This window comes from Tiliqua scincoides, chromosome 5 (assembly GCF_035046505.1).
Source record: "Tiliqua scincoides isolate rTilSci1 chromosome 5, rTilSci1.hap2, whole genome shotgun sequence".
In the NCBI taxonomy this organism is placed as follows: domain Eukaryota; kingdom Metazoa; phylum Chordata; class Lepidosauria; order Squamata; family Scincidae; genus Tiliqua; species Tiliqua scincoides.
This window is the reverse complement of record NC_089825.1, coordinates 54,811,888-54,838,333: the sequence shown is the minus strand read 5'-3', so window position 1 is coordinate 54,838,333 and position 26,446 is coordinate 54,811,888. Positions and strand designations below refer to the sequence as shown.

Here is a 26,446-nt window from a genome sequence, read left to right as displayed (position 1 = left end):
GCGAACCACAAAAACCAGCCAGGGGAGCTGTGGAATCCTCATGAAAACCTGCCATCCTATACAATGTATAGGATTGTAGCCCTAATGGTGAGCCATGGCCAATGGCCCAGTAGGTCAATAGAGGTGCCAGTCGAAAATGTTTGGGAACCACTGGTGTAGGATGAAGGTATAGAACTGAATTATGTTTGGGGGGGGGGTCAGTTCTCAGAAGGAGGTACTGGGATAAATAAAGCCTTCAAGTACAGATTCTGGGTTTATAATCTCTGAGTCAAATACCTTTTGAATCAAACCACTCTGTTAAACATAGACAGGCTTCTATAAACAGAAACACTTAGGACCAACTTCTCTCTCCAGCTATTTTGACTCAGCCCACCTTCTGATACAGAGAAGTAAATGATACGTCTGGCGATCTGTCCTGGAATTTCTTAGGTCATCTGGAGTTTAGCAGGGTAATCCCACTCTCATAGATCTTTATTCACTTTCAGGGAATTGGAGAAATATTGTATGACCAAATTGTGAGGATGACATTTTGACATGCTGCTTGTAGTAAATATCACGTTCCTGGCAAAGCCACCTCCTGGCTAACTAATGGCACTTATTGACCTGATTTTGGCATGTGAGAGTGTGCAACCTTTAATAATGTGGAGGCTTCTCATGAGAGACCTAGCACTTAGGTACTGATGACATTTTTATTAACGAATAAACAAGCATAAATTCATTTATTAAATGAATAAGCAATGTGATTTCAATTTCAAATTTCAATTTCAAAACTTCTACATTTTAGAAAAAATGCTTCTAAATTTGGGAAATGAAAGAGAGAGCACAGATAAAACATCTATCATGTAACACCCGTGGAGAGGATTCCCAGGTGTGAGCAGGAGGACTTTGTTCCTTGCTTCATAGGAGCTCCCTCTGTGTGGGGAAAATACAGTAACCTTTTCTAAAAAGGAGGTGCAGTGGGTGCAATGGAAGAAAAATAGTTAAAAAAAACAATTGTGGTACTAGCTGTCCTCTCTGGTGAGACATGTGCTTTAATAATGAAAGATTACCCATGAGATGCATAAAATAGGCTGATAGAGGTGAGTCATATTCTATGAAGGAATATGACATTTATAGAAAATGTTTTAATAAACTTGTGTTATGAGTTGACATGGTTAGGTACCAGCAAAAGGCCACACTGGGTTGAAGCCCCCTGGCTCCTGCTTCTCCTTACCATTGGTACCTGCTTGCTTTCTCCTCTGCATCACCCAAGTTCCACCCTGAATGCCACCTCTGTGTGTGCACACAAACCCTCCCATGGATGAGAGTGTGGGTGTGCCCCCAATGTGTGGATGTACCCCATTTCCTCTTTCATTTACCTATTGTGTCCTCATGGGCCAGCCTCCCTGCTCTGTGCTGTTTCTCTTTGGGAACCCAGCTCCCCACCCCCCACCTTTCCTGTTCAGGACAAACAGAAGCAGTGCAGAGCAGGGAGGCTGGCCCATCATTGCTTCTAAGTAAAGAGAAAGGGGGAAAAAGCAAGGGCTCCAAATCACTCTCCCTGTGCCTTCTTGATGCTTTGTAAGCACCAGGTAGATGTGGAGAAATTATTTGGAGCTGTAGCCACTTTCTTTTTTTCCTCCAGCAGTGCTGAAAGTAGAAGGTGGTTGTCACTGCTATGATCTTCTTCTGACTTGCTCTTAGCAAACTGGAAGAGGATTGAAACCCACAGTGGAGTTGCTGCTGCATGGCAAGGCTGGCCCAAGATTATATGAATGATAGCTGTAAGGAGAAGCAGGTACTGCCATTTACTCACTCGTTAGCCAGTAAGCAGGAAATGGATAAGAGAAAAAGCAGCAGCTGGAAGCAATGGCAAGAAGGGGGGGCACAATGAGGGAATCGAGGGTGATTTCTCCAAAGACTGCTCAAAACCTGGAAATGGTACAGACAAAATGTAGGCTGCAATCCTATACGCACTTACCTGGAAATAAGTCCCATTGAGACTTCTTTCTGAGTATACCTGTATAGAATTTGGAACTATAAATCCCTAACTGCACACCTTGCTCTCCAGTTCAGCCTTCTGGGTACCCTGGAATGACTGTGAAGGTTTTGAAGAACAGTCCTTGAACTCCATTCCTAGGGAGAGTCTAGCAAATGTCTTCACACACACATACTGTATGTAAAATTTCAAGCAGGCTCAGGAGCACAGAACCCCAATTATCATTATTTATTAATAAATAAAATATTATATATTTCCAGGTCTCTTTTTTTTGTCTAGTGGATCACGATAGATTGTCATTTTTAAAAGTGGGTCCTGGTGCTAAACGGTTTGGGAATAGGGTGACCAGGACATGTCCTCTTTTTTAGCCTCATGTCCTGAAAAAGAACTGAAATTTCTTGAAACTGCTTTTCCCTGTAAACAGGCAGCTCAGAGCCATCTTGTAATTAATAAATTATATGAAATATAGATTTAAATTAACAAGTAATTTAGTGTTTAAATCAGTGATTTTCAAGCATTTTCACCTCAGGGCATGCTGACAAGGCACTAAAATGTCAAGGCACACCATCAGGCTTTTGACAATTGACAAGGCACATTATGTTGCCAGTGGGGGGGCACACATCCCCCATTGGCCCTACTAATAAATGACCTTCCCCCAAATTCCTGTGGCACAACTGTGGATCACTTGTGGCACACCAATGTGCCATGGCGCAATGGTTGAAAATAGTTGGTTTAAGTTAACCCCATGAAATCAATATGAGTGTTTTCAGCTTTTATTTAGTCCTGTCCTACATTTTGGGGTGCCTGGCCCTCTTTTGTGGGTAAGGCATCCAGGCACCCTATTTGGGGAGCAGTTCTGGGCTATCAGGGCACAGAATGATTGAACTAATTGCTGCCCAGCCCACAGGTGTGTACACTTTTGATCCCTGTTGCGTATACGCTACAGTGGGCATAAATGGCTTAAGAAGGTCCTTTGTGAAAGTTGTCACAGTATGTCTCAGAGCCCATTCCTATCCACACTTTCCTGGGAGTAAGTCCCATTGACTACAATGGGGCTTACTTCTGAGTAGACATGCCTAGATTGGGCTGTCAGGCTACACTCCTATCCACACTTTCCTGGGAGTAAACGCCATTGACTAGGCTGGGACTTACTTCTGAGTAGACATGCCTAGGCTTGGGCTGTCAGCTCTCCTGTGAGCCAGCCCAAAAGCTCCCATGAGGGGCCCCCCGGGCAGTGCCAGCTCCGAGAGGCTTCTTCAGGCAGCCTGAGGAGACTGACCCGCCCCACGAGGACTCAACAGAAGCCACTCGCGCTCTGCTCTGCGCATGCGCCTTTGCATTGCCGGCCACCGCCTGCGGCTCCTCCTCCCCGGCCAAGGCGTGACGCATGCGCACAGCTGCCTGGTGCGTGTGGGGAAGAGTTCCTCGCCGCAGCTGGCGGAAGGTCTGGCTTGCCGGTGACACTCGGAGCTCCCGGCGGTCGCAACGGCAGCTCCGTGACCGAGCAGGCGCTCGGCCCCCCCCGAACGGCCGTTACTGGCCTCGCGCTGCTTGCAAGTCGACTCGGACCCAGCCGTGGGCGCGAGGTGAGGACGCGGCTGTGTCTGCCGGCAAGAGAGGGGAGAAGGGGGAGCCCGTGTCTGCCCAAATCCCTGCGGGCGGGGCTGGCTCTGAGGAGAAGCCGGCGGCATCCCTGCCTCGTTGTCCGAGGGAGAGGAGGCGCTCTGGGCCCTCTGCTGCCCCGCCCTGCCCTGCCCGCGGCCAGAGCCGTCCTCTGGCGAGACAGCGGGGCCCTCCGTGGGAGCCGGAGCTGGTGGCTGGGAGGGGAGACGTCCCGACATGCAGGAAGGGGCAGGGCGGCCGCACAGGAAGCCCTGGAAGTCGGGGGGGGGGGGTTCCGTGGACCAGGCTCCTTGGTGAGGCTGGCTGAGGGAGGGGGGCCTGCCCAGGCTTCAGCTGTCCCTGCACAAGGGGCAGGAGCAGGCTAAGCAGGCGTCCTCTCTTTCTAGGACACGTCCTCTTTTTCAGCCCCCGTCCTGGAAAAGAACTGAAAGGCCCTCCTGTTCCTTGCAGGCAGCGCAGAGCCTTCTTGGTACTAATAAATTGCATGTCATAAAACCATATGTAATAGAGTTTCAAAGTTAGTTATAAGTAATGTAGTGTTTAATTCCCGGTGGGAATCCTGCTGGGAATGGCTCTGAAGGGGGGGGCGCTTGCCCACCCTGCTGAGGCTCCCTGTCAGCCTGAGCGTCTCGCCCCCCTCCAGCTATGCCACCGGTTGCATCCTACATTTTTCTTGGGTGTCCTACATTTTGGGGCGCCTTGTCCTCTTTTGCAGTTATGACATCTAGTCAGCCTAGACCAGAGGCTTAGGGAATAGTGGTCTGTAGATGACAGGACAAGTGTAGGGTAGTGGCCAATTGGCCTGCAGAGCAGTGAACAGGATTCTTGGGTGTCTGCTTGTTGTGGTTGTGGGTTCTAGTTCTGCTTACAATTGAAGTAGACAGGCCTGAACAAATATGTATTGTAGTCCTATGATTGATTGATTTGCTTTGCAATCCACCTTTCTCCCTGGAGGGCACCCAAGGCAGCTATTAGAATACACAGTGTGGAATACACAGTGTAGTGCCACTGGAAAGCAGAGCATCATAGGCTCAAAAAATGGAGCAATCCATACCACCAGGAGTTTACGATCTTAAGATGTGTAGGACTGTGCATTTAGAGTTGCTTGCTACAGTGAACCGTGGTTCTGGCTTTATGGTAGGGTAAAACAAACACACCTGATAAAATATTTCCTTTTTCTGTAACTCTTGCAGTCCTTCTTATACTTATTTAGAAGTAACTTCTATTAATGTCACTATAAATTATTTCAAGGTAAGTGTGCTGAGGATTGCTGCCTAACAGGAAGCCTTTTGGGGTCTGGACTTGTCACCTCTACTTAATGCTTGTTAGTTACCCTTTAGACATTGTTCAAATGCCTTGTCAGGGTGTGTACTGAAGATCATTTAATTCCAGGTTAGTTACTCTTCAGCAGTCTTCAATCCCCAGTTATGTTCACAGTAAGGATGGAAAAGGTGGTGGAATTTTAATGAATACTTCTTTTTTGTAGCAGTAGCTACAAGGCAAAATAGGCAAAACAACTGCAGTACATAAGGTTCAAATAACGGCTTATTATACTAATAAAAGATTTCAGCTGATACACATACTGATAGTGAAGTGGGGGCAGAAATCTGTATTGGTGATACTGAATAGGAAGCTATAGGGAAGTTATTCCAGTTAAATGAGATGAGAGTACAGTATAAGAGTGTGATAGTAATATTAGAGTATCCTAAAGTAAATTGAACTGCTGCTAAAATAGTTGATTTGGGATAAAGTCAAGTCTGTTTTGTTCCCCTGACTATTTGTTGGACTATTGAGTCTCTGCTGTTGAAGGGGTAGAGTGGATGAGATAGTGTGGAAGAAACATCTAGTTTGTAATGCTCTGTGTTAGAAAGATCAGGACTTCTGGTGCAAACTGTGTATATGTGAGGGAGACCAGTAGTGTTACTTTATTTTAATAGTGATGAGGTCAGCAAGATATTCAAACACTTGTGCAGTTAAGATGGCATTACTAAACATGCTTACTAGGGAGTAGGTTCCATTGAACTCAGGGTGACTTACTATTTGGTAAACATGTTTATGATTGCTCTATAAGAAAAGTTGTGATGCTTAGTAATACTCATTAGGAATGGGGAACTGTTGTCTCCATTGACTGAACTGGGAAAGCAAGAATGCATGGAGCTTTTCCAGAATGATTATTAATATTAATAGTATTTTGTTCAAAGGGTAGCTGAGTTAGTCTGCTGCACCAAAAACACAGAATTTTTTGGCCTTTTAAAGGCTAACTCATTTATTTTAAAGTGTTCATTCCTAAAATTGAGTGATGGGAGAGTTAGAAGAGTCAAAAGAAAATGTTTCCTCACCCAGCATGTAATTGGTTTGTGGAACTCCTTGCCACAGGATGTAGCGATGGCATCTGACCTAAAAGGGGATTGTACAGATTTATGGGGGAAAAGTCCATCACAGGTTACAAGCCATGATGGGTATATTCAACCCATCCTCATTTTAGAAATAGGCTAGCTCAGAATGCCAAATGCAAGGGAGTGGCAATCAGATGCAGGTCTCTTGTGTGCTCCCTCAGGCATCTGGTGGGTTATTGTGAGATAGAAGAAGCTGAACTAGACAGGCCTTTGCCTGATCCAGCGACACTCTTCTTATGTGTAGGCTAGAGCCAATTTCATCAGACATATGAAGTCTTTTCTTCAGTTGTCGGTGTGTCTGGTGATATGGGCCAAATTACAGTACATTCTTGTACTGTGCAGTTATTTAGTCCCACTGTTTCAAAAAAATTTTCTGTACCTGCTTCTTGAGGATAACATTTCACACATCTGATAAAATGGCCTCTAGACAACAAAAGCTTATGTTAATATAAATTTGTTTTTTTTGCCCCAAAGGCCATTTGTTCTTTCTGTTGTTATATTGTACAGGTTTACCCTCATATTTATGGGAATTTCGTTCTGGAACCCTTTGTGGTTTCATGAAAACGTGGATATGGGTGAACGTTTCCCCCATCATCTGGCAGCAAGGGAAGCCTAGCATGGGGGACCCCACAGACCCGATCTACAGATAAGTGAATCTGGGATATGGGATCTGCAGTTATGGGGACTTCCAGTACTCTGTAAGTAACATTACTTGGCAGTAAATTCCTTTGACTTTAGTGGAGCTTATATACTTGGAAATATATTTAGACTGCAGCATAGTGTTCCACTTGCTGTGTAACTACACTAGTGACTTTAAAAATAGAGCATGTAAGCAAAATCATTTTATCACCTTCATCAGCTCTTTTTCTGCTCCCCTTTTTATCCACAGTATTCTGATGTTGTAAAAAAGGAAGAAAGATGCCTTTTCGTTTGAAACAATGAGAGCTATAGAACCAAGAAGGAAAAAGGTTAACCAAATATAACTATCCTGTTAAATATATAGATTTTTATTTGGGCTTCAGTGATTGAGGAGTCCTTCACAGTTGCTGCACAAAGCCACATCTGCCTTATTACATTGTGCTTTAGCTTGGTTATTTGCTCAAGAGGATAATCATTTGAACATGCATCTTTCATAGCAATGTCTTCTCTGAACTCTCTTGTTAAATAATTCTAATTCTTATGCTAGAACAATGTTTCTCAAACTGTGGGTCAGGACCCACTGGTTGGGTTGCGAGCCAATTCCAGGTGGGTCCATTGATTTCAATGTGGATTTTATTTTTAATATATTAGAATTGATACTACCATGGTATGTGATTGCATTTGGGGAAATGTTACAGATCTGTACTTTTAACAGGCTACTTTGTATGTGCTTTTAACAATGAGAGTGAATGGGCCTTATGCTTGGGTCAGTGTGGATAGCCTTTGGAAGGATTAGGAGTGTTCATACACACACACACACACACACATATACACCTTATCTTTATATCTTTATAAAAATAAATTTTTAAACTTTTTAACTTTTGATTTACCGTATTTTTCGCTCCATAAGACGCACCTGACCATAAGACGCACCTAGTTTTTAGAGGAGGAAAACAGGAAAAAAATATTCTGAACCAAACAGTGTAATAAAATATTTAATAAATTATAACAGAACAACATTTGAACCATGTAAAGTGAACAGCAGTCAACAGTGGCATTAAGAACCATTATCACTGTCATTAACAAATGGAGAGACTTAAAGGTTTGAGTACTCTAGTTTTCTGGAAACCCCAAGAACTCATCATCGCTAGAGTCAGAATTTATGAAGCTCACAAAAGCAGGTGCACACAAATAGGGGATCACATTATCTTTCTGCTACAATGATGTTCTGCCAAATTCCAATCCACTGGGCCTCGTGCCCGCTTAAGGCTGATCAGTCCACCTTGTGCAACTCACCAGTGCAGCAAGCAAAAGTGAGTCCAGTTCGAGTCCACAGATGCCAAGTAAATCAGTCCCATCAATCAGAGTTGCCAAATCAGAGTCCAGAGCCAATAAGCCAAATTACAGTCCAAGGTCAGGTTCCAGGTAGGTTAGTCAAATCCATCAGGGTATCCAAGTCCAGTCACAATCCACAGTCAGATTCCAAATTCAATAAACCCAGTCAGTCTCCTCTCCTACCTCCAACCTGCACTCCTTCAAAACCCACAAACCCTTTCTGCCTCAGGTATTCCTTATATCCCTGAGGGCCCTATTGCCTTCCAGTGGCTGCAGCTGTGTAGCACACTCTGCTGGATGCCCAGGCCTTACCCTTAAAGGGGCCACTGCTGACACCACATCTACCTCCTCGACAGTTCTTCTGTGATTCCAGTACAAATGAACAAGTGGAAAGTCCAACCACAACTTGAATTCTCAAGACACAACAAACCTCTGGATTTATGGTGATACCTGGGGCTTGTGCAATAAGCAAACACTGGCATTCTGACCAAGGAGACAGTTTTTTCTTTGTGATGGGGGGGGCTTACATTGAGATGCTGGATGAGGTGAGTGAAAGCGCCCCTCCCCTGCTGTGTGAGTGTGTGGGGGGGGGCAGAGCATCTGTGTGTAAGAGAAGGGGGCAGCCTGTGTGTGAGAGAGAGGGGGGAAAGTGTTTGTGTTGCAGAGAAGTTGTGATGCTCCAGGTTTGGGGTGGGGGGAAAGAGAGGCTGTAATGCTCCAGGCTTGGGGGGGGGGAAGAGAGAAGCTGTGATGCTCCAGGCTTGGGGGGGGAAGAGTCTGTGATGCTCCAGGCTTGGGGGGGGGGAGAGAGAAGCTGTGATGCTCCAGGCTTGGGGGGGGAAGAGTCTGTGATGCTCTAGGCTTGGGGGGGGGCAAGAGTCTGTGATGCTCCAGGCTTGGGGGGGGGAAGAGAGAAGCTGTGATGCTCCAGGCTTGGGGGGGGAGAGAGAGAGGCTGTGATGCTCCAGGCTTGGGGGGGAAGAGAGAGAGAGAGGCTGTGATGCTCCAGGCTTTGGGGGGGGGAAAGAGGCTGTGATGCTCCAGGCTTGGGGGGGGAAGAGAGAAGCTGTGATGCTCCAGGCTTGGGGGGGGGAGAGAAAGAGAGGCTGTGATGCTCCAGGCTTGGGGGAGTGGAGAGAGAGAGGCTGTGATGCTCCAGGCTTTGGGGGGGGGGGAGAGAGAGGCTGTGATGCTCCAGGCTTGGTGGGAGAGAGGCTGTGATGTTCCAGGCTTGGGGTGGGGGGAAAGAGAGGCTGTGATGCTCCAGGCTTGGGGGGGGAGAGAGAGGATTTCCTGGGAGTAAGCCCCCCTGACTCTAATGGGACTTACTTCAGAGTAGGCATGCACAGGATTGGGCAGCGAGACTGCCACCCCACCCACGCTTTCCTGGGAGTGAGCCCCACTGATTCTGAGACTTACTTCTGAGTAGACACGCGGGCTTGGGCGCCCTCCAGCGCTGCCACAGCACTGAGGGAAGGCAGGAGCCCCCCAGCCAGCTCAGCCTCTGACTGCCCGGGGAAGCAGAGCAGAGCAGAGCGAGCGGGCAGGGGGCGGGGCCAGGGCTGGGGCGGAGTTTTTTTTTTGCAGTATTCGCTCCATAAGACGCACACACTTTCCCCCCCACTTTTTTGGGCGGAAAAAGTGCGTCTTATGGAGTGAAAAATACGGTACTTGATTGATTTTGATTTTGTTGTATGGAGGGATGTTAAAAATTTTTCTGCTTGATGATGTCGCCTCCAACCATGACATCACTTCCAGGTTAATGCCATCACTTCTGGTGGGTCTCAACAGATTGGCATTCTAAAAAGTGGGTTCCAGTGCTAAACAGTTTGAGAACCAAACTGTTAGCAGTGCTATGAGTTAAATTTGCAATGCAAGTGTTGCTAAATAATTGCAAATTTCAAAGGATTTGCAATTCTTTGCAATTCAAAGAATTGCTCTTAAGTAATTTTAAGTATTACAGTATCATTAGCAGAATTATAATTCCAGTTGGAACTTGGAAAATGTCCCTCAAGAGAAGTACTTATAGTGTTATCTTTCTGCCACTGAATAATTCTACAGCTGGTTGCAATAACATTAGATTGTTGCAGATTGCATAGTGTTTTTAAAAAAATGAAATTCCCCATGCAAATCCAAGAAGTTACTGAAATAGGCATTGATAATTAGTGAAAATAATGACGCTTGAGAACATTAACTTGAAGACTGGGATTTTTACACTTGAGGGCGCAGTTCTTTTTTAAAATCAAGATCTTATGTGTTCGTTGAAGCAACTTAAAAATTTGAGTCAGGAAGATTTTAGAAAGGAGGACTGCAATTCTGGTTAAGGTGGTTCCCACTTGTAGATCAATTTTTGGCACTTTGCTAGGGGGAGGGTTAATTTTTATCATTATTATATAAACAACTTTCAGAATGCTTGTGCAGTTATGATTCAGGGAGAAGTGAGTTTGATATGACAGGTATCTTTTAATATAAGTAAACTAGAGAATAGAAAGTATTGCACTGTAGGTCAGGGAAATGTTTATGTGCGAGAACTAGTTAATTAGATTTCAGAGCTTGTGAAGAACATAAAGTAGAATTAAGTGGTGTAGCAATTGGAGGGGGGTTGCAGGTCACCTTGGATGCCTGTTTGGAAGGGAGTGCCATGTGAGGCCCAACCAAGATAGTGGGAAAAGCAGCACCAGTGTGGTCATAGGTGTGCAGATGCTGCCTCTTCCTCCTCCATGTTTTGGCAGCTTTGCAATCTTGCTACTGCCCCATATCCTTCTCCTTTGGAGACTCAGTGAGAGCCTCCAAACGGGAAGGATCAGAGGCAGTAGCAAGATTGCAAAAGTGCTGGTGGCAGCACTGTGCCGGTCTCTGGGAGAACCTAAAAGTAACAGCACACAAGTCACCACCCTGGTGTTGCTGCCTCTAGCGATACCTCTGTAAAATTTGGTTTCATATATTGTCTATATGTTTACTTATGGCATGATGTAAAAAAAATCATAGAGTAAAAAAAATCATAGAGATTTAAACTTTGCTGTCAAGTTATATGCATGCATCTGATTGTAATTTTAACTTCTCTGCTTAAATCTGCTAAATTTCTATCTCGTCTTTTGATTCAGTGGGATCCCTAAGACAGCTTTTATAAAATTTATTTCGCATTATTCCCATTTTCTCTGACACAGATTCCTCTAAAGTGGCCAAATTTCTCATTAAGTCTTGTGGCTGCTTCATGTCATTTCACTCCTCCAACTACTGGCACAGTTATCTGCCAATGCACTCCCCATCTTTGACTAGGTATTTCACTGTCCAGGGACAGACTTAAGAGCAGCAGTGCTTTAGATGAAGTGCTGGTTAGAGGAATGCAGACCACTGAAAACTTGCTCTATATTAGGCTAGCATGAGGCAAATTTTTTTTTTTTAATGATGGGGATGGTGAGCTTCTTAGTAGTGGCATCCTAGTTATGGTACGCTTTCCCCAGAGAAGTTCACCTGATGTCGATTTTGTCATGTTTTTGGTATCTGGTTGAAAACCTTCATATTTTCTCAAGCTTTTAAATTATGAATTTAGTCTATGCAAAATTTTGTAAAGCTGTTTTTATCTGCTGCTTTAATTTTGTTTTAGTTGATTGTATTTTAAACACTGTCAGCCACCCTGGAAAAAGCTTTTTTTGAAGGGTGGTTTGTCACTTTAAGTTTTGTTCATGAAAATACCTTGAAATAGAAGAGTAGGGTGGTATCAAGATGTTAACTAGATATGCTTCAAGTTTTTTACCAGACAATGACTATATTATCAACCTTCACCCACTTAGCTTAAGCCATTTCTGCTCAACATTGTATATATGCAACAGGAATCAAATGTGTACTCTACTTCTGTGTAGATGGGTTAAGTTGTAGAGAAACCATCAGGATGTATTTTGAAAGAAGATACAAAAGCCAACTTGAGAGAGAAGGTAAGAGTTAAAAGTTTTGGATTCTGCATTTGAGGGATGTAAAAGAAGAAAAACTTCAGATGAAACTAATGGCCAAATTAGGTGTGATGTGGGAGTAGGTAGTATTGCCCATGTTGAAGATGAAGACTGAGGAATAGTGACTTGCTTATGATTGCTCCGAGAGCCTGTGGCTATGCTGACATTTGAACTAGGGACTTTGTGGTTTGCAGATCGTAGTATAACCAATATGCTGCACTCTCTCTTGGCAATAAACAGTGAAGTCGGTTAATGCGTGTATTTTAGCCTCTGAGGCTTCCGTTTTTCTAGCATAAGTTTCAATAGAAGTTTATTGTCGCAAATTTTGGCTAGCATTACACATGATGGTTTTATTAAGTGTAAAGGATGTTGATGTATAAACTTGGTTGGCATCCTTCAGTCTCGGAAGACTGTGGTGTCACGCTCTGAATGGTGGTTCTGGAACAGAGTGTCCTCTCCAGTGCGCGAAGCCTGGGTAAAGTAGGTATGGGGGATAGGCTGTTACCCATGCAGCAAATCCCCCCTCTCCACGTTGCTGAAATGGTCCAGTGGAAAGGCAGAGGCCAATACGGTTGGTTCCAGCGGCGTCGCAGGAGTTGCCAGAACGTGACTGTGTTCAGCCATAAACTGCCTCAGGGACTCCGGCTCCGGATTTTGCCTCAAGGTTGACTCCTGAAGCCTTTTCCATAACTGGATGTAGCCACAAGGCAGTGGAGGTTTGGGATCAGAGTTTTCCTTCTCTCAGATGAGCTGCCTTCCCAGGCTGACGAGTCCCATCTACCCAGTGGCTGTTTAGTCGCCTCTTACGACAAGTACAGCCAAACTGAGGGCCTATTCTTATCTCCAGCCCCCAGGGGTATGATGTATAAACGCCAGTCCAATAAATTAGTGTTTTGAATCTCTAAAGCACTTTATTGTATTAGGGCCTTAATGTAAATGGTTACTTTTGAGTTCTGTGGTGTTTTTTCTCCCTCAAAATTATGAATTTCTCCTTCTCTGAATGTTTCTTCACCCTTTTGTTGACTTGTGAATATTTTTCTCCCCCTATTGGTAATCCTTTGCAGGTCTTCAAAAGTACTGAGAGTATTTTTAGTACTTACTTGAGAGTATTTTTTAGTTTTTATGATAGATGTTTGGTCTTTACTTTCTATTGGTGTTGGTCCTGTTTTTTGATCAAGTCGCATAAGGCAAAGCTCAGCTATTTTATTATAACAAATTTGCTTTCCTTGGGTGTGACAATAAAGCAATTATAAAGGATAATCCATAAAAAGCAATATGGAGTATGAGTCATAATTATTATGAAAGGAAAATGTTACAACGCATGTGCTTTGTAGTTACTAGACACGTGCAATCAAGTATTTGGTGGGTTAATTAAATTAGTACATAAAATTATTATTATTATTATTATTATTATTATTATTATTATTATTATTATTATTAACAACAGTATTTATATACCGCTTTTCAACTAAAAGTTCACAAAGCGGTTTACAGAGAAAAATCAAATAACGAAATGGCTCCCTGTCCCAAAAGGGCTCACAATCTAAAAAGATGCAAATGAATACCAGCAGACAGCCACTAGAACAGACAGTGCTGGGGTGAGGTGGGCCAGTTACTCTCCCCCTGCTAAAAAAAGGAGCACCCACTTGAAAAAGTGCCTCTTACCCAATTAGCAGGGGTTAGCTAATTCAGTTCACCCTGCTGCCCCTTCAGGCTCCTTTGCCCACAGCTTCTCCCCAGCCTTTAAAGCACTATTCATTTCTGGGCAACAGTGCATATCCCTCCCCTGAGAGATTTCCCTTCTTCCTTCAGATCCATACCACTCTCCTGTCTATCACATTCCTGCTTTCAGTCCATTCTCTGTCCTGCTTCCTGTACCAACCTCACAGTTTGACCTTTTTCCTAGTTGACTTCCTAACTGTCATGTTCTCTTTCTGTTCAAGGTTACTATCTCATTCCTTATTGCCCACAACAAGTTCTTTTCTCCATAGGTTCCAGGTGAGGAACCTGGAACCTATAATCCTTTCTCAATTGCTCCTTTTCACAATTTTCAATTTCCATTGCCCTTATTCCCTTCTACCTTAGCATTTTGTCCTGTCTTACCTATCCAATCCACAGGTTCAAATTTCTCATACTCCTGTCTACTTTTATCCTCTTCCATTGTGCATCTTTCCATTGTGTATTTTCTCTTTTTAACTTATGAGGCCCTATTGTTATTACTTTCCAGCCCTCTTACCACCTTGGACCCTGTCTCTCACTTTCTGCCAGTAATATATAGCTCCTGTTATTAAGCTCTGTGAATGTTTCTATCTTTATTCGCTTACATAAGCTACATCAGCATTTTGATTGTTTCTGTAGTCATCCTCAGTGATTAGTTCACAAATGTATTAACATTTAGCCCATATGACAGGAAGGGAGGGATGACAGGCAGGTACCCTGTAGAAAACTGAACAGCTGTTATATAATAGTGTTTAATATATAAATTAGCAATATAGTGAAGAAACAAGGCTGGTTCTTTCTTTGTTTGTTCTTATATGCTTATCTTTTATGATTCTTTGATTATTGAGAAACGTTCTTGTCTTTCAGAATTTCATTTGAAGGGCTTACAGCTCAGCAGCAGGGCACATGTGTTGCATATTGAGGGTCCTAGTTTCAATCTCTGTTTTCTCTGGTTAATACAACAGAGCTGTAAAATACTTTTCCTTCAGGTTGGATGCTGTCACTGGTCAGAGTAGAGACAACTGGGTTAGTTGTTACATGAATATAGAGTACTGCCTTCCATCGCAATGCTAAGAAGATGTGTTGCTACATAAAGAATGTATATGTTACATTTCTCTTTTCCCTGAAACACCTGTACCAGTTTCCAGACGTTCACTTTTTTTGGTATTACTGTATTGGAAACGGTTGAGTGCTCATTGCATTTCTACTCGGAAGTAAGCTCCATTGTAGTCAATGGGGCTTACTCCCAGGAAAGTGTGGAGAGGATTGTAGCCTAAATCTCATGCTTTGCTTGCTGGGAAGACTTGCTTCCTGGGCTGTTTTGTTTCTGTAGATTGAAGAAAGAATAATCCTAGGTGAGGGGCTGGTGGTGTGTGCGTTGTGCTTGTAGGCATTGGAGTGAATAGAAATTAAATAAATGGAAAATGATCTTGTTAAAAAAAATTCAGATGAAGAAAGCAGGTTTAAATTGTCATGTGTTCAAGGCTTAAACTAAAATATAATTGTGTATAACTCCTGACAGAATATTAAATGTGACTTCTTGAAGAATCTCTTTACTTCCTGTTTTAGTTGTAAAAGCCTTAGAAGATGAAATGCTGTTAGAGGTAGAAAAACCTTGTTTAAGTCCTAAAGGCCTGCAGGCACTGCGTAATAATTAATATGAATGATTGTTCCACATCTAAGGTTGACATATTCTAAGCCTCTTTTGCTGATGTGAGTGTTTTGTTTCTGTAGGCTGGAGCACAGGGAGCCCACAGCATCTCGGTCTGAAGGGGGGGGGAATTGGGAAACACTCCCTGGGTTTTTTAAAGCAATCCCCAATGCGCTCCACCCTGCTGCATGTGCTCTGGCTAATAATAATAATAATGACTTTATTTTTACCCCGCCTTTCTCCCCGAAGGGACTCAAGGCGGCTTACAACAGATTAAAAACATAATTTAAAACAAATAAAAACATATTAACACATATAAAAAACAGCAGTCAGAATAAAAAATAGGTAAAAAGAGCATAGAGCATAGAGCAGCATAAAAGAATCAGAGGTTTTCTGCCCCCCCTTCACCTCTTCAGCCCTTTGTCTGGCTCAGGGGCTCCAAGAGTGTCACTGTTCCTTTGCAAGGGAAACCTCTTCCATGGCTCCAGGGCTTTTTCCCTGCCTGGGCGAGTCTGAGACTTTCTGTGGTGTTTTGGGCTGCCTGGAAATGAATCAAGACACCAGCGAAAGGCAAAGGAGTGTGTGACTTTCATTACCCCCACCCCATTTGTGTTGAGACAAATCAGCAGATAAAAAATCTGTGGATAAATAGCTTGCACCTGTACTACAGATCTAACTTTGCACATTTCAGTTTGCTACTTTTGCTCTGAATCCACTCTCTTTTGTCCAATATATAGAGACTTCGTTGGGAGTCCAAGTAACTTTATTCAAACAAATTTTAAAAATTTACCTTAAAAATATTTTTGGATAGACTAACACCGTTACAATTTTCAGTTCTGCATCAGTGTTTGCTTTACTCATAGAAGCAGAACATCCCACTTAAAATACAGATTGGAGTAGGGCACGGGGTTGAAAGTTTTGTTTGGAGGTTGTACGTTACTGCAATTATTACTACAACAGCCAAAAATTGAGATGATTGGGAGAAGTTTTTCTGCTGCAATCTCTTAAGTGCTGTAGAAGCTGTAACAGATTATAGGATCCAGGCCTTCTATAGCATTGTAGGTAGGTGGGATGTGTAAATGCACAAATACATACTCCAAAAAACTATAGTTAAAGATAAATAACTCTTTTCTCTGTTTCTCCATGCATTTGGGAGAACTTTAATTACTGAATCCTACTAACCCTCATTATGAAGTAGAATGAGGAATAACTTGTTCTTCAAGCCTACATTTCCAATATACCATGCTTTCTGAAGACCAAGGCTACAATCCTGCGCATACTTCCCTTTAAGTAAATTGCAGAGAATATAGTGACAAATTACTTCTGAACAAAAATGCTTAGAATTGAACTGCCTGCTAAAAGCAGTTGCTCTTTTCCTAACACTGCAGTTTTTAAGACTTGACAAAAATGTTAGATGGCTAACATATGTTCTAGCTCTTGGCATGTTTTTTGGATGTAAATGAGTTATAGTGCCTTTAAATGTTTCAGAACCAAAATTAATCTCAGACCTGGTTATGGAGCAGGGAAAAAATATGTACTTTATAACTAAAGAGTGAGATAATTAAAAATATGTTTATGGAAATGCAAAACTTGGAGAGGATGAACTGACTATAGAATGCAGGTAACTCATGTCTTGTATTGAGTGTATAATGAAGGAAAAATTGTTCAAGTGTACATCTTTGACTTTTCTTTCATGTTAGAAAAGCTATTTCAAAGTGTGCGTAGGTATTCAGTCCATTAAGCAGAGTAAGATACTTGTCATTAAGATAAGATTATGGATGATGGTGGTGTTCATCTTTGTCTACTGATAAACTAAAAAAGCCCTAATCATTAAACTAAAAAAGACCTAATCATTGGCAAGTAATTTCAAAATGTGAAAATATGTATTTTTTAGAAAGCAGTTTGATCTTATTTTTTTTCCTTTAGGATCTGTGCACTTGGATCTTTTATCTTGCAAGAAAATTACTGAAAGCGTATTCAACATGGGGACTCCTGGATCGGGAAGGAAAAGAACACCAGTGAAAGACAGATTTTCTGCAGAAGATGAAGCTTTGAGTCATATTGCTAGAGAGGTTAGTACATCTGTTATTCTCAGGTAAAATAATTGTCTGGAAACTACAATTTTGCTATAGAAGTATTTTTTTTTTAAAGGCAGCATAGTTTTAAATATTTGTCAAACCACGTCATCCTGTGGCATCCCTGTGAGATTTCTGAAGCACCCTAGGGTGCCATGGAGCACAGTTTAGGAACTGTGAACTGTGTTCTAAGGTGAAAACAGAGTACTGTGTTTTCACCTTAGTAGTGGTCATTCACACTGCTGGGCCACACCCTTATGTAGCATACCTGCAAAATGTGACTATTTAGCAGAGGTGGAACAAACACTCATAGCATATAGTATGGCATTTTAAAGTCTGGCAACTGTCTCATCCAGAAAATGCTGGTGCATAGTTGAAGTAAGAGAAAACATTTACTGTAAGAAGGATTTGAGAGGTAAGTGGGACAGAGTACAGGTTATTTGGCACACACTACAGGTCTCCCATGCTTGCTGTTGCAGTGTTGTTGTTCTTTTCTTGTGTTGGTCAAGCTTTGATGCTTTTCAACTAGCCCTTGCACTTTTCTTGTGTACCTAGCAACCTGATCTGTATCATGTAGGCCTGACTTTCTTGCTGGGTGAAGTCAATTGGACTCTTTCATAACTTTTTTTAAAAAATAGACTGGCTGTGCTCTTTAAAACTCTGGAAATAACTGGGAGCTGGTTGCTGATAGAACATTTTTGCATGAACCGAATGGGAACTGACATGATTGCTTGCAGCATAATCTAGTCTGTTGTGAAATAGCATAGATGCTGCTATGCCATAAGATCAGATTTACCTACCATTCTGAGTTTATTAATGTTTTGCTATCTTCAAATCATTTGTTCCTCCCCTTGCCTTTTCTTATTTTAGTCTCAATCAGTCTCTAATTTTTCTTGCATTGTGTGCCCACCATTCATTGTTTCCTCCCCCTTTTCTAAACAAAGTTTTAGGTTCATCAGCAAATGAAGTAGAATGGGAGACACTAGTTTTTTTGTTTTGTTTTTAGAACTAGGATTCCTCACTGTGATTATTGTAAACATTAGGACTTTGTCTGCCTGTGTTTAGGCTTCTGCAAACACATGCTTTGAGCACCAGAGTGCAGTTATGCAGCTATAAGTGCATACCTTCTTGAATCTATTGCAGAATCTGCTTCAATAAAAATCTGCTTTCAGTCTTTTTTCCTGCTATGTCCTTAAGATGAGTCAACGAACTAATCCTGTGCTTACAATAGTGGTGTGCTTTGTGTTAGTCTGTTTTTAATATATTCCCATGTAAATTCTTAAGTATACTTGCACATATTCATTTTAAGTGTTCTGGAAGAGGGATGGGCAAATTTTTTTTACTATCAGTGCACAGTGTACATACTGTGAGCCCAAAGTGAGCTGGAGTGTACTTAATATGGAGTTAGGGAATGGTTAACTTTGACAGTATTTGAATACTTGGTATTGTCATTTAGTGTGCTATTTCACTTTGAAGATATTAGCCTTTAATCTCTTAACATTATGAATGGTTGCAATATGTTGATGTAATATGTTTCTTAAAAGTCAAATGTCATAGCTACAATCTCATCATGCTGGTCATTATCCAGATGTGTGTGCGCACAAATCTTTGGTAGATGGATAAGGTTCTGAAGCATTTTGTTTTCACTGAGACATGTTTTGAGTACTGTGTAGTTATAGATGCTTACCTTTTGAACCTGTTGTAGAATTTGCTTCAGTTTGTTACCCTTAACTCTAGTGTAATTTTATGATTCTTTATTTAATATTAGAGCTTTTCTTGTGTCTCTCTTGTATCTTCTTAAATAAAAAGGAATAAAGTGACGAAACTCAAGTGAGCGTAATATTTGAGAACAAAATAATGTTTAGATAACATTTGACTCTGGCCTTTAAAACTTAAGAGCTGGTTATCTTAGTGGCATGGGAACTATAGTAGTATAATTCAAGTCTTCACTACTCACGATGGTGGGCAAGAAACATTATTATTGTCCCCTTCCATGCAGTGTTTTCTTATACTGTGGTCCCTCCTTATCCGTAGTCTCAGTATCCATGGATTCCACTATCCATAGATCCTGAGACCGCAAATTGTGGGGCAGACTCTGGCACTCCTGGAAGTCACTCCCGGGTCGCACCGAGGCCTGCAACCTTGTCCCTTGGAAACACTTCTGTGATGCTTTTCTGGGGTGTGCTAAGGCTAAGGAAGGGGTTGCAGGCATCAGTGTTTTGTGGTTAATCTTTTTAAATTTTGTTAAAAATTATTAAATCTATTTGCTTTTATAAAGGTACTGTTGAATCAGAAATTTGACTTTTTTCAAGGAAGTCTTTTTAAAGAACATTCTTTTCATTCAACAGGCAGAAGCACGGCTTGCAGCCAAACGTGCTGCTCGAGCAGAAGCAAGGGATATACGCATGAGAGAGTTGGAACGACAGCAGAAGGAGGTACTGGAGCAGTTATACTGCTACATTGTTATATTGAAGTTAAGATTCACATAGTTAATTACATGAATCTTTCCTTGCTGTGTACTTTGACATCGATACACACTTTTGAACATCACTCTGAAAACTTGTATGATATTTTTCGATTTGATGTAACGTTATTCAGTCCTAGTTCAGACTGAATGTTAACGTCTCATTTCATCAAATTCGTATCAATTTTGTAATGGAAAATATAAGATTGATCAAACATGAATCTTTGTCTGGGACACTTTTTGCACAAAAACTGGTTCCAGTGTGCAAAGGATGTCTGCAGCTGTTGCATGGGTATTGTAGAACTGGATGCATAGGTAAACCTGGTAGCAAGCCTCTGCAACTTCATTTTAACTGATAATTTAAAAAATCTAAAGAAGACTGTTGTCTCTTAAAATTGGAAAGGGTCTTGGCTTTTGGAGAGTGGTGCCAATAAGGGTGGTAAGACCAAAAAAGGCTAGGTAAAGAAATGTTTAGGTAAATTACATATTAACTATATGAGCTATATTCCTACAGCTGGGTGCAACACCGAGATAATGAAGGGTCATAGTGGAACACATAAAAAATAAAATTAATGAAATTAAAATACATAGAAAGGGAACAGAAGCATAAAGACTCTTCTTGCCTACATTGTACTATGTCAGGTGTGGATTGCCTGGGGAGCCTGTGTGTGGTTCCCCCATGTGCATAATAAACCCTTATTTTAAACCAGGGGTCTCTAAACTTTTTGGCCGAAGGGCCGCATCTAATATCTGGCATGGTGTAGAAGGCCAGGAAAAAAAATATAAAATTTAAATAAATACATTGGAGATAGAACTTAGATGAATCACTGGAATGAATGAATGGGCTCAAATGTCCAGGATTTCTCCAAGCACCAACACAGCCCAAGAAATAAAGCACACACTTAAATGGACCCCCATTTCCCCCACCCCACAAGCACAATTCTGGTTGTGTTTGGTCAACTGGGCCAGAGGCTTTCGGGATCAGAAGCTGGCCACGGACCAGATAGAGGCACTCCGCAGGCTGCATCTGGCCCCCGGGCCGGGGTTTGGAGATCCCTGTTTTAAACCATTGGACCAAAGAGCACCAAGTTTCCAGTTCCTGATAATTTCAACAGGACTGCAGTCTGCCTAGCTTTCTTTCAGTTATGACCCTTATGTGGAAGTTGACTTCTGTAAGTAAAATGTTTAGCACGGAGTTGTATTTACGTAAATACAGTTATTCACTTAAGAGGGCATTCATAGACATTTATCTGTCTTAAGGAGAAAGCTAAAAACTTTCCTAAAGTCAGTGCCTGAAAAATTAGGAAATGTAAGTTTAAGACATTTAGTGGTAGCAAATAGAATCATAAACATTGAAGATTGTCATCACTGTTGTATTACATTAAGAATTGTGCTTTACTGTTTCAGAATCTTAAGCAACTTGTTTGGTTGAGTGTGATCTTTGAGGTACATTATAATAATTGTGTTAACTTATTTTATATGTCATTTTTTTAAACTCTGTTTGGAAGAGCAGGGAATATGGACAACAATTATACCCTTGCATAAAAGTGTAGTTTGTCTCCCTTTTATGTAAAGCCATTATGTGTTTCTGTTGTCCCTGGGTTTGAAAAAAAATGACATACTCCTGGTGTATCCCCTCTGGATTTGGGGTTCTGAACATTGTCATGGTATAGGCTGTGAGGCAGAGCATGTCAGTAAAGTTGAGATCCCTTAAGAATAAAATTTTGCAACTTATATTCTCAAATGTAAATGATTCTGAATAGTTGTGTGATAATAAACAGTACTAATTTCAAAATTCTTGTACAGCAGATGAAGGTATATAGTACTCAAACATTTGTTGGAACTTTTAGCTTCCAAAATACAGCGTGTTCTAGTCTAACCATTATTACTCAAGCTCTCTCTGACTTCAGGGTTCTTTTCTAAACAGAACAAAAGTTGTACTTGCACAAGTACCTCTTCCACTTATGCAAGGATTTCGTTCATGAACACAACTGTGCTTCTGTGAACAAGTGTTTATAGTACTTCTCCATGGCAGGAGTTTAAAACCCAGTATTAGAGGTGTTTTAAAACTGTTTTATTTACCTTGCTCAGAAGTAAGTCTATTATATTCAGTAAGGCTTGGGATGTACACCTGTCTTATTCACGAAAGAAGTACCTCTACCCATTGTAAAATGTTTTCGAAAGATGTTTTTATTACTCTGTATATAAAACTTTTAATTTATGACTTTATAGTCACACTCTACATTAAATGTTTTTCACACTCCGTTTGTGTAATGAGTGTTCAGAACTTGTGTGATGTTGCAGTGAAATTATGTGTAAAGTCCTAATTAGATTCAAATAAAAAGTGTACGCCAGCATTTTTATGACCGAATATTAAAATATTCTTCATAACAGTGGTTAGGGTGCAGAGAACTGTGTGTTGGTCTTGGAATGGGGTTTTCTTGCTCCTTTTTCTGTCTTGTAGCACCTGGGTGCCCTCCAAAGACTGATCCTGAGAGCTGGGAAACCCTCAGGAATAGTGTGGAGCATGGCAAGGAGGGGGATTTGGTGGAAATTCCTGTCTCTCTCGTGAGCAAAGTACAGTTCTGCTTGTGCAAATGCTAGTTGGGATTCAAATAAATATGAGAGTGATTCTAAACTACTCCTTTTGGAGTGAAAATTTACCCTGACACTTTACAATCTTTACAATAATACTGATAGAATGAAGTTCAACACTCTTGTTGTTAAGGGCTCCCTGAGTTCCTTATGGAAAAACTGTATACTTTTGGATGAAAATATTTAAACTGAATGTTGTATTGAATGTTCAGTTTGAAAAGTAAAAATCATGCATGCTAACTTCTGAGAACTATTTTGTTATAGCTAGATTAATACAGTAAACTGATTATATGAATCATATGTTGGCAAGTGTCTGACTTTTTCTGTAATGCATTTAAATTGGTGCCTTTTTGGAGTAGCACTGGTAAATACAACTATGGAAGTGAAATGAAACTAATGTTCAAAAACCTTTTTATACAGAATTTAAACAGATCTCTATATAGCTATTTACTCACCAGAGTTATTCTGAACTTTTTTGTAATTTGGAAAAAAACCTGAAGGGTTAGCAATTGTTCTCATTACAATTTCTCTATATATTTTTGTGAAATAAGATTATTTTTACCTTCTTGTAGCTTTCTCAACGTTCATATGATAGAAAATGGGGACATATCCAGAAGTGGATGGTAGGCCAGGTTTACATGTTGTGTGATGTATCTGGAAAACTAACATGATTGGAGTGCTCTATTTACTAATACCTTGTATGGTGAGTGGAATTTCACATGGAATATAATAGGGACATGTTTTGGCTTATATGAACAATAACAAGTCTGAGAGTAACATTTTAAATTTATAAAGAAATTTATTTGAGAAAATTTGTAAAATGTATACATTAATGCACATGAAATGCAACAGCAGTACATTCAAATCTGATTAAAAATATAAAAATGAAGCTGCATTATTTTAAAAAAGTGTGCAGCTCTTTCACTGAAACCTCTGACATAAAGTGTTTTGCTGAATTGTTCCCAAAGATATATTTGTCATTTTATCACTGAATAAATGGAATATCTAAGCAAAATAACTTTGTATCAAGTCTTGACTTTCACTTATGGTGTGTGCAAGTTCAACCACTGCAATTAGATCTAGACCAGGGGTGTTAAACATAAGGCCTGGGGGCCAGATGCGGCCCGCGGAAGCTTTTTATTTGGCCCTCAGGCTCTCAACTGCTGAGCAGTGCTGAGGTGTTACTGCTAAAAGGGCAGCCCCCACGAAAATTGGGCTCTCCCATATCTTGAAATATGATCAAGATTTGCGTGTTTTTTCTTCTGTCATTTGTAGTTAATGAATTCCTAAGTGAGAAAAAGTGCTTATTTTTGGTTGGGTTGTTTAATGACATCACTTCCTGCATAACGACATCACTTCCTGCCCACAGCAGGCATCATGAATGCCATTCGGCGCTCGGTATGAAACGAGTTTGACATCCCTGATCTAGACCTTTCTTTGTTAACATTCTTTGTTAGAGGATTATGTGTGATTTCCCAACTGGTTAATGATGAGTACTTCCACAGTTCAGGATTCAGTACTTCTTGGGGGAGGCATATTGTGTATATTAATAGTAGAAGTGTATTGGGAATGTAAAATGTAGTTATGTTGCCTTAGTTAGGTCATTAATCTCTTAATAAATGAATTATTGGGTAATGGTATAGTTTTCTCCCAGGTCAGCTTTCTCTCCATATTTTGTGTTCCTTTTCTGAATTGTGGTTCTAAACCTGCTTCAGTTTTTCACAGATTATTTATTTACTGTATTTATATATGCTCTCTTAAATTAAAATATTGTGAACACAAATTCACAATATTGAACAGTATAAAAATATGAAATAGTATAAAAACAAAACCTAAAGCTAAAGGTCCAAAGTATCCATAGTGCCTCTTCCTTTCGAGATAGTTGCTTTGGATGTTGCCCCCAGTCAGCAGTGAAAGCTATGACCACAATTAAAATAAAATCCTTCATAGACCAAGCAGAAAAGGTGTATGTTGAATGCTTAAAGTAGGCAATGTGAGGACCTAACAGACCACTTTGGGTAAACCATTCCATAGATGTAGCTCCACCATTGAAAACGTTCTGTCTCTGGTTGCCACCAACTGAATTTGTGTCGGTGGTGGACCACAGAGCAGCTATATATAGCTGGTTTTAAAAAATAGCAGGCTTTGGAAAAGAGAAAAATGTCGCTGTTCACCATCAATAACCCAAGCTTCTTAGGTATCTTGTATCCAAAGTTACTATTCTGTTTGAACATATTGTATAAGGCAAAATTAAAATTACTCAGTCCATGAAATACACCTGATTACAGTAACTTTTTAAAAATAAAAATAACTTACTTTTCAGCCTTTACAATATTACATTTTAGAAATGGCTTATAGTCTTAAGCCATTTCTGCCCAACATTGCATATATGCAACAGGACCAAATGTGTACATCTTTGGACCAGGCAGAAATGGGTTAAGTTGTTGTCTCCATTTTGATGAGAGATTTTAACTGTAACTGATACATGATGCTTTTCATTGAATTAAAAAAATTAATTCTTTTGGTAGTTTTTGTGTGCTACCATATAATTTTTTTTATCCTACTGCCCTTATGTCCTAAAAGCAATATGATACTATCAGATTTAAAATCTGGATGGCTAAAGAATAAATAAAGTTGAAAGGTTCTTGTGAAGGCTAAGCAAATAATATCTTGGAAGTTGATACTGTTATGTAATTGGCAATGCCTGTCTCCTTGGAGAAAGCTGATCTTGATCTTTATTAGCATGCATGCTGGTCAGATGTTTTGTGTAAATTTTAAATGATACAATTTACAGTGATAGAGGAAGTTATTGACTATCTAAAGGAAACACTGCATTACTTTTCAGTGGTTCACTTTTAAACTGTCAAGTGTTTGAAGACTATTTTCACTGTTCCTAGTTGAATGTGATCTTTTTGAATGTTGACCTTCCTAGTTGAATGTGAATGTGGTCTAGTGATCTTGCACACCAGGCATACATCCTGTTTTATAATAACTGGTGTGTTAGTATAGTTGATTAGATAATGGGAAAATGTAGGTAAAAGGGTGACAAGTTTAGAATTAAGGCAGAGTCCTCTTAAAATATTTGGGGGTTGCCTTATGTGAACAGTGGATCATTACTTTCCATTTCATGTTCAAATTAATGTTTTGGATTAAAAATACTAGATGTTCTCTTCTGTGTTTTTTCCTCTTCAATAATTTGACAACTGGTATCTCCTTTCTCAGGAAGATTCCGAGAAGGCTAGGTATTCACACCGGTCCAACCGGAGGTCTTACCTGGTTTGTACTAACCTATAAATACTCCTTTATTATCTTTTTGTTCCTATGTTCTTTTGAATATGTTGCTAGATTTGTGATTTAGTTTTGTGATTAGGGAGCTGGTGACTTGTTGTCTACTTGAAATACAAGTAGTTATAGGGTTAGTACTAAAATTTTGCCTATTTCTGATAAAGTTCATGTATTGTACATAGTACATTTCTTTGATTACATTAAATTTTTTAATATAAAACATTTGAAGAGTTTTGAAAGTGCAATAAGTAGGAAAAATACTGCCTTCATGAAAAAATTAAACAAAAATTAATCATTTGAGAGTTTGATATATAGTATTTGATCTTCCTATAATTTTTACAGTAAACCTGTTAGATTGGATTTTTATTTTTCTGGATTTAATTATGTATATTGGTAACTAGATAATTCTTCAGTAGATATCTGCTAGCTTTTGAACTTAACCAGTCAACTGTGTGTCTGCTAATTCTTACTCTTATGTAGGAAGGAAAGAGTGATCAATAACTTCTGCTTTGTTCAGAAGTAACTAACAGTGCAATTATCAACATGTTTACTCAGAAGTAAGTCTCACTGTGTTCAATAGGGCTTACTCCCAGGCAAATATGCTTAGGATTGCAACCTTAGGGCCCAATTCTATCAAACTTTCCAGCACCGGTGCTGCCGTGATGCAGCCCCAAGGAAAGGGAACAAATGTTCCCTCACTTTGAGGAGGCCTCTGTGACTGTCCCTCCACCACAGG

At 40.6% G+C, this 26,446-nt stretch overlaps 1 protein-coding gene across 7 annotated transcripts in view; it reads left to right on the top strand.

The window, feature by feature from the left end:
- The first annotated feature begins 3,387 nt into the window (after positions 1 to 3,387).
- LRRFIP2 (LRR binding FLII interacting protein 2) overlaps positions 3,388 to 26,446 on the top strand; it is a 68,288-nt gene continuing 45,229 nt past the window's right edge. For 3 of the 7 annotated variants that reach the window (XM_066627760.1, XM_066627761.1, XM_066627757.1), the window contains exons 1-5: positions 3,388 to 3,564; positions 17,218 to 17,363; positions 19,715 to 19,801; positions 22,998 to 23,048; positions 25,648 to 25,701. In XM_066627760.1, coding sequence (XP_066483857.1) covers positions 17,274 to 17,363; positions 19,715 to 19,801; positions 22,998 to 23,048; positions 25,648 to 25,701 — 282 coding nt within the window. In that variant the 5' untranslated portion in view covers positions 3,388 to 3,564; positions 17,218 to 17,273. Of the gene's footprint in view, positions 3,565 to 6,634; positions 6,696 to 6,886; positions 6,966 to 11,887; positions 11,907 to 17,217; positions 17,364 to 19,714; positions 19,802 to 22,997; positions 23,049 to 25,647; positions 25,702 to 26,446 lie in introns of those variants that run through there. The other 4 variants (XM_066627763.1, XM_066627762.1, XM_066627758.1 and 1 more) reach the window with 3 other exon arrangements.